Source organism: Myotis davidii, unplaced genomic scaffold, assembly GCF_000327345.1.
Source record: "Myotis davidii unplaced genomic scaffold, ASM32734v1 scaffold1673, whole genome shotgun sequence".
NCBI lineage: Eukaryota > Metazoa > Chordata > Mammalia > Chiroptera > Vespertilionidae > Myotis > Myotis davidii.
This window is the reverse complement of record NW_006284850.1, coordinates 868,821-877,230: the sequence shown is the minus strand read 5'-3', so window position 1 is coordinate 877,230 and position 8,410 is coordinate 868,821. Positions and strand designations below refer to the sequence as shown.

The 8,410-nt window shown below is 38.3% G+C and overlaps 1 protein-coding gene across 1 annotated transcript in view; it reads right to left on the bottom strand.

Annotated features, from left to right (window-relative positions):
* The window catches only part of MAOB (monoamine oxidase B), a 40,762-nt gene that overhangs the window by 5,098 nt on the left and 27,254 nt on the right, over positions 1–8,410 (bottom strand). The window contains exons 7-11 of the mRNA XM_006755187.2: positions 7,335–7,494; positions 5,115–5,211; positions 3,793–3,846; positions 2,515–2,572; positions 1,645–1,742 (exon numbers count right to left, since the gene is read on the bottom strand). Of these exons, the coding sequence (XP_006755250.1) occupies positions 1,645–1,742; positions 2,515–2,572; positions 3,793–3,846; positions 5,115–5,211; positions 7,335–7,494 (467 nt within the window). The remainder of the gene's footprint in view (positions 1–1,644; positions 1,743–2,514; positions 2,573–3,792; positions 3,847–5,114; positions 5,212–7,334; positions 7,495–8,410) is intronic.

Below are 8,410 nucleotides of genomic sequence, written 5' to 3'. Positions count from 1 at the left end.
CCCCCCCCCCCCCCCCGGCATTCCATGAACTTGTAGGATTTCAAGCATTTGCTCATACAGTTCCTTCTGCCTAGAGTGCATTTCCCAATAGCCTTTCTCTGCCTTCTACAATCCTCAAATGAGATGGGTATTATGAAGCCATTTTTATTTCTCTAGGTAAGGCTAGACTGCAGCCGTGGGCAAACTAGGCCCACGGGCCAAATTTGGCCCGTTTGAAATGAATAAAACTAAAAAAAAAAAAAGACCGTACCCTTTTATGTAATGATGTTTACTTTGAATTTATATTAGTTCACACAAACACTCCATCCATGCTTTTGTTCCGGTCCAGTTTAAGACCCCATTGTGGCCCTCGAGCCAAAAAGTTTGCCCACCCCTGAGTATCACTCCCTAGGTACTCATGGTATTTGTATAGTCCTCTACTAGAGCACTTACCATAGTAATTAGTGTCATTACCATAGCATTAGAGCAATGTTTGATGTTCTCTTCGATCCCCATTCCCACCCCAGCCCCCAACACCATCAGCTCCTTCACAGCAGAGAGGGCTTTTCTTGGTATCAAAGTTTTTAGCACAAGGCTTGGAAAATGATTGGCACTTAGCCACTAAATGCTGAATGAACCTGTTGCTATTGACATATTTTACACTCACCATATCAAAAAATTAACTTGTTGACCCAGTAACTAATCAGGTGTTCTCATAGATGATATTTGTTATCTTCAGAAAGATGATGAAAGGGCTAACCAAAATCATTATATACCTTCTCACAGGTATAGATTTTAATATTTCTTTGACTGGTTTTTATGAAGAGATCGATTAGTCATTACATTTATTCACACTCTTTTAATTACACACTTTCAACAGCCTTTTACTCACTACTCTACATTTCCTATTTTGTTTAGATTGAGCTCGGCATTAAATTACTGCTTGGTTAAATATTACTCTCATATTCATAATAATTACTGCTATATCATTAATTCACACTTTGTTATCATCAAATACAATTAACTAAACTCCAATGAGTCATATTTGGATACAAAGCACTGTGAATGCTAATAATCATTGAATTATGCATTTTGTTTGGGTAAATTGTGTAGTATATGAATTATATCGCAATAAAGATGCTAAAAAATAAAACTGGTTGTCAGTATACTGATTATTGTCTATTACATGCTATTTGCATTTTCTCATACACCCAATAAGAAAAGTGAGGTTCAAAGAGGTGAAGTGACCTATCCAGGGTGACAAAGTCGGTTATTGGTAGAATCAGGAGTGGAGCCCAAGTCCCTTCACCTTCAGTCTTGAGCTCATTTTGCTTTTATAATGTACTCATGTTGGCACTTATAGAGCTCCATTTGAGGAAATTTTACTGAGGTGTAAACTCAGTAGAAAGGTACTTCTTCTTACAATATAAAGTGAACCCTCTAAGTTCCTATTATGATGCTGCAAACTTCTTTGGTTATATTGATTGGGGTTGTTTCTTCAAAGGACTTAAAGTGAAACGCAACCCCATGATGCAGAATTATGACTTCTTTCATGAGATTTACAATTTACGAACAAGATTATGGATTTTTAACATTCATAAGAAACAGAAGAGCTACATGAGCCTGTTTAGAATTTGGATTAAAATGAGCACGCTTTTACTCTACCTTCCATATTGAGTCATGATCCCCGGGGGGAAGTAGGTCGTGTAGCAGCCTCCTGAGTACTGATCCTCACACCAGTTCTTCTCTTCATAGTGCACCGGCTGCATGGCAGAGTGACAAAAACTCAATGAAAACTCAAGGGAATCCACTCCAGAGTAAACCAAACACATTCTAATAAGCTTCAAATTAAAGAACCATCGTATGTCTGAAGTAGAGCCTTATTATCCTGATGTTTTTTAGAGATATGTCTTTGGGCAGGTAAATATCTTTGGTAATAAAATAAGAAATTTTGACTTCAGAAAGTCTTCTCAGTTGGTTCATTCATATCTCAGGTACTGCTCGTAAGCTGCAACTGTTTAGTTCCATTTTAAAAGTGGTCTTAACTATTAATAAGTTTTAGTGCCTATGGTTTCAAGACAAGTTTTAAAAAAGATTTTTGCTTCTGCAGTGGCTGGAGTAGAAAAAGCAGAAAAACATGTCTGTCAAGGAAAAAAGATGATTGGATTCATGTTTTGAGCTTTGTTGAAGGAAGCTAGACAGACAAATTAATGTTTTCATGGGGTATAGGCAATTCTGTTGATGATACTTATTAACAACTGTTGGTCTAAAGAATGTCTGATGGACAGCCCTCTGTTCTCTCTGCATCTGAGGGTGACAAGCACCACATAAGCACCCTTCGCTGACTGTTTCCTGCCAATCAGGAGGAAGGGTGGACTTCATCTTCCACCTTTCCTTGATCTCAGGACTTGCTTCTTTCTACACAATAGACAACAAAGCATGCATAAAGCAGGGAAAACATGAGTTCTAGGGCCCTACTGATGGACAAAGCAAGATCTCTCTCTCTCTAGGGAAAGGGTTGAGAAGCAGCCTTACCTGCAAAGCTTCTTGGGATCCCAGAACTTTTGCATAGAGCTCACAAAGCTTATTCAACCTATGAGAGGAGGAGTGGGGGCAAAAGTGAAAATGAAGGAAGTGAAACAACATATGAAAGAGGCACCTATCCCCTCATTCAAAAAGACTGTGAGCCATTGCTTCCACTTGACATTTCATTTTAATTTTTCAAAACAAGGCACTTGGTTCTATTTCAAATGTCTTAAATCAATGAGGTCACAAATAGAAAATAAAGTGAGGCATTGCCTGAATCACTGGGGGGCACACAGTAATTTGTTCATTCATTAAAAAAATGTTGTGTTCCTCTTAAACAGTGGTTCTCAACCTTCTGGCCCTTTAAATACAGTTCCTCATGTTGTGACCCAACCATAAAATTATTTTCATTGCTACTTCATAACTGTCATGTTGCTACTGTGATGAATCATAATGTAAATATCTGAAATGCAGGATGGTCTTAGCTGTCCCCTGTGAAAGGGTCATTCAACTGCCAAAGGGATCGCGACCCACAGGTTGAGAACCGCTTCAGTCTTAAGTGTCATTCAATCTGCTAAGCACTGGAGATTCTGGGAGGATGCAGACGTGATCCTTACTCATTCCTTTCCCACTTCACTGCAAAGCAATAGGCAGAGAGGAAAGAGAAGGGAGCAAGAAAAGCTTTAAATTCTGCTTCTATCTCTTATGAACTGTAAGGTCTTGAGCAGGTTACTTAAGGTCTCAGAATTTAAGTTTTATCAACAAACTCACATAATCTTTTCACTAATGACGTAAAACAATATGATCCCAGCAGCAACAGCACCCAGGAACTTGTTAGAAATGCATTCTCCCCAAGTAAATTTTTAGCTCCTGAGCTATATTCATTTTTGTATTCTCAGGTGATATGGATATTATGTACTCTCCCTAACTTCTTTCATGGTGTCTTATGTACAATAAACTCAATAAATATTTATTTAAATACTTGATTCTTAAGTTATAAGCACTGTGCCCTTATACAAGATCCTTATAATTAACACAACAGAGATGTAACATTGGAAACACGTATTTTTAGGCAGTATTTAAGTTAAAAAGTTAAGTAAAATTGAAAGGCAGTCAAGTAGACAGAAAAGAAGAGAGGGAGGCGGAAAGGAGGGAAGGGAGAGGAAGGAAGAGAGAGGCAGAAAAAGGAAGGAAGGAAGGAAGGGAGGGAGGGAGGGAGGAAGGGAGGGAGGGAAGGAGGAAGGAAGGAAGGAAAAGAGGGAAAAAGAGAAGCACGATTTTTCTTACCTTTCTTCTTTGGTAAGACGTGCCAGTTTTACAGTTTTGTGGGCAAGGATAAATCTAAAACATACAAACAAGCAAAAAAGGAGGAAATTAATTGCTGCTTTCATCTTGGCCTCATTTCTATAGCTACACATGTGCCTAGTGCACAAGTTAAAAGTAAAGCCAAAGAAACAAATTATACAGTAGTTATTTAATGTTTTGCTATTTACATGTTATATTCCAGACACTGAAATGCACCTTCCATTTTAGGGATTCGAGATGCTAAAGATAGATGACTAGCTATAATTTCTGCCTATGGTAATACTATGGCTGACCCACTTCTCTCTACATAGCTGGTGGCTAACAGGAATGTCCAATGAAGTTATGTCTAAGCCTTTCCAATTTCATCCACCCCATTGTCCTTTGGTTCTATCTACCCAATGGTGTCTTCCCTAGTGGCCACCCTTCTACTAGTAGAATCTGCCTCCATTTGTAGCTGTATGATCGCTTTCCACCTCGCAACTATCTTTGATCTCCCTCCTCTGACCCTAGACCAGTGATGGCGAACCTATGACACGCTTGTCAGAGGTGACATGCGAACTCATATTTTTGGTTGATTTTTCTTTGTTAAATGTCATTTAAATATATAAACTAAATATCAAAAATATAAGTCTTTGTTTTACTATGGTTGCAAATATCAAAACATTTCTATATGTGACACGGCACCAGAGTTGTTAGGGTTTTTCAAAATGCTGACACGCCGAGCTCAAAAGGTTCGCCATCACTGGACTCTCTCTGAAATAAACTCATACATATTCTAGGGCTCATATTAATTTTGACTGTTCTAAGTGACACTTCTCTGGAACAGGTTCTGTCCCCCAAGACATGCCCCCATCTGTGCTGGTCTTCCCTGCCAAAATGTAGACTGCGCTGGTCTTGGCTCCTCTCTAGTGGGACTTGGAAAACCTCATCATTCCACATAAATACCATTGATGTTCACATAATGGTAAAGTCTCCATAAGAAGCCCTCTTAATAAAAACCCTAAATCAGGTCTTCACATCATGCTTTCACAAAAGATAACTTATGGAAATATATCAAGTCACAGCTTTACATAAGAAGCAGAAAATTACTATAGCAAATTTTAAAATGTTGCTGGTGTTATAATTTCTTTCTAAATATTTATTCATTGTAAGACAGTATTTATAAAAGAATTTTTCTGCTGCTGGATTGGGAGAATAGTGCTATTGGGTAAAAATTTATTTTTAGAAGTTTGGGACATTATCAACAGTATGGGAATACATTGTCAACATCCAATAGCATTCATACCACCATAACTGTGCCTTACCCCATTATGGCAGCATAGTTGCCATCAGGTTTGGTATCATCCAACGTGTAGGCAACTGGAGCTTCCTCTCCTTCAATAATCATGGTTCCACAATAATCTTGGAAGGACAGCAAAATGGAAGAAGACACTCATCACTCTATCAAGATCCCCATAGCAGTTACAATGAGCACACAGAGCTCCAAACCGTCATTTCAAACATGATCTCCAGAACAACTTGAGCAACAATTTCAGCTCATTCTGCACAAAGGGCTTGTCTCATTCCCCTCCTGAACAAGATATATGCGATTTCAACAAAAGACTGTGAAGTGGTGAAAATATCAAAGCAGAATCTAAAACGTTGTAACAATATCCTACTACAGTGCACCCTACCTCCTGGGCCATCATTTACTTGCAAAATGAGTCTCTTTGAACAAAATTATAGTAAAAAACTCTAAAACAAATGTACAGAAAATCCAATAAGAGGGTTTCAAAATGAGAAAGAAAGAACAGAGAAAGAACTTTGAGGGTGTGCACCGCCTTGACCTGCATATGAGCAGACACACCCGTAAGGCCTTTTAAGCTGCACTTGCTTCTTCCTCTCTCTCTTTCTCCTCCCACATCCCTTCCCATTGTGCATTCCTGAGAATCAACGTCCTAGTCAGCCACTGGGATGAGGGGTGTTTGTATTCCACTCAGGTGTGCTGAGGCAGGAAAAACACTGAGAAAAACTGAAAAGCTTAATGACGTTCTTTACCAAGAGCAACAATGACAAAAGCAGTAACAAACTACAATCAAACAAACAGGAATGCGCTCTTAGGGAAAATAGGTGACCTGAATCACAAGAGGAAGCAGTTTCACAGCATGTTCTTCATGGTGGGTCACTACACACTGTCCTTTGCAAAAAAAATAGATTATTTTCTCAACTAATTAATAGTAGCCCTAATGCACTAATTTAATAGTAGCCCTAAATAGGATCTCCTGCAAAGGTGGGGGAATTAGGAGGCTATAATGTGGCTAGAAAAGGATATATACAGAAAGAACCACCCTAAGGTAAAACTGTGAAAATTTCTCTGCCTTCAGCATAATCTCTCCCTTTTCTGCAATTTAGTTCCTATTTCAGTCCATCCTTCTCTTTACCCTCAGTCCCAGGTACTGACTGTTCATATGTGGTCTTCTCTCAGAAGAAAAACAGATGTGATAAGACTCTAGCACTGTATTATCCAATACAGTAGCTGCTAACTGCATGTGGCATTTTACATTTCAATTTAAAGCAATTAAAATAAAATAAAATAGAAAAATGTGCCCAACCAGCATGGCTTAGTGGTTGAGCATTAACCCATGAACCAGGAGGTTACAGTTTGATTCCTGGTCAGAGCACATGCCTGAGTTGTGGGCTCCATCCCTGTGTAGGGCGTGCAAGAGGCAGCCAATCAATGATTCTCTTTCATCACTGATGTTTCTATCTCTCCCACTCCCTCTCCCTTCCTCTCTGAAGTCAATAAAAATATATTTGAAAAAAGAGAAAAAGAAAAATGTGGTTCCTTAGTCTCATTAGTTACATTTCATGTGTGCAACACCTACATATGGCTAATGGCTGTCATATTAAACAGAGCAGCTCTAGCACATTTCCATCATTCCAGTATCTAGCACTTTTAGTGAGCATCCTTGTAACATTTTTCCCAGTATCATAGCACACTTGCTGAATATATCTGAATGAATAAATTGATTTAATTTAATATAGTAGAATCTTGACACAAATGAGAACTTGCCTGGAAATTTTCAGAATCTCCACTTTTGTGAATACCTCTATAAACTCATTTTTTTTAAAAAAATTCAATTACAATTTACATTCAATATTATTTTGCATTAATTTCAGGTGTACAGCATAATGGTTAGAATTTATAAAGTGGTCTCCCCAATGTTTCAAGTACCCATCTGGCACCGTACATGAAACTCATACTTTAAAAATCTGTATTAGACGATATTAATAACCTATTTTCACAAGATTTTGTAGGAGGATTAAATAAATTTTATATAGAATGAGAAAAAGAGTTGGTCATATTCTAATAGAAGATAATTTTGAGTTTGTGCCAATATATTTTATCTGATAGAATTGTACTTAAAACCTGGACTAATGTTTTATGTCCAGCATTCTAATAAAAAGTTACATGTAAATGTGTGTCTTTGCACCAAGTTTCTTTGACCTTCTCCCCAAGGTCTTTATTTAAGGAAAGTACTCACTCTTTTTCCTCCAAAAGGGCTCTTTATAATAAACGATACACTTGATGACTGAACCCAAAGGCACACGAGTGATCAGCTGGTTTCTCATCATTGGCAGAGGAGGGTTGAAATGAATCTTCATGCCCAGAGTAGGAGGAATAGCACTAATCACATACTTAGCCTGGAAAGGGGCGGGGGGAGTGGTTAAACATTGTTGGTGGGTTGTGCTTTTTTCCTAATGCTTTTCCCTCAATTGACTCCTCTCTCCACTTCATTCTCTTCTTAAGAGAAGAACTAAAAGGATCTTGTTAAAACCAAAATGAGCCTTTATTGTTTCCTACTTCAAAACCTCCAATGACTTCCCATCACACTTAGAGACAAAACCCAAGTTCCTCACGGTCACTTCCAAGACTTCCAAGACCATACAAGTCATCTCTGATCTCACCTCCTCTTATTCTTCCCCTCAATTCTCAATTCTGCCATTTTGACCAACTTGCAGTTCCTTCATCATGCCAGGCTTGTTTCTACCTCCGGACTTTGGCTCTGGCTGTACTGTCTACCTGAATGCTCTTCCCTCAGAAAGTTATATGACTTAATGCCTCATCTCTTTTGGTTCTCTGCTCAAACATCACCTCTGAATGAGTCCTTCCTTGATGACTTATTTAAAATTACATGACTAGTTGTCCCACCCCCCACCTCAGGGCAGACTCTCTCCCCCCTCCCTGCTTGATTTTTCCACAGCACTTGGCTATTTTAACTATATATTTGATTATGGACTTTGTCCTTCATGAGAATGTAAGCCACCTGAAAGCAAATAATTTTATCTGTTCTGTTCAATGTTCTGCTCCCAACTCCTAGAATATTGCCAGGCACATAGAAGGCACTTGGTATTCATCAAATAAATATTTTATTTGTTTTTCTAATTATGTAGGAGCCCAATACAGAGGGTTGATAATAAATGTTTTTATAACATTTTATAACCCCCCTCTCCCAAATATTCTGGTTCTCTTTTCCTTTCTTTCAAATAGAGTTAGCTTTTCCACTTTTGGCAAAGGGATGATCTATAAAGTCTGGAACATTCTTGATTTTTTAAGCTT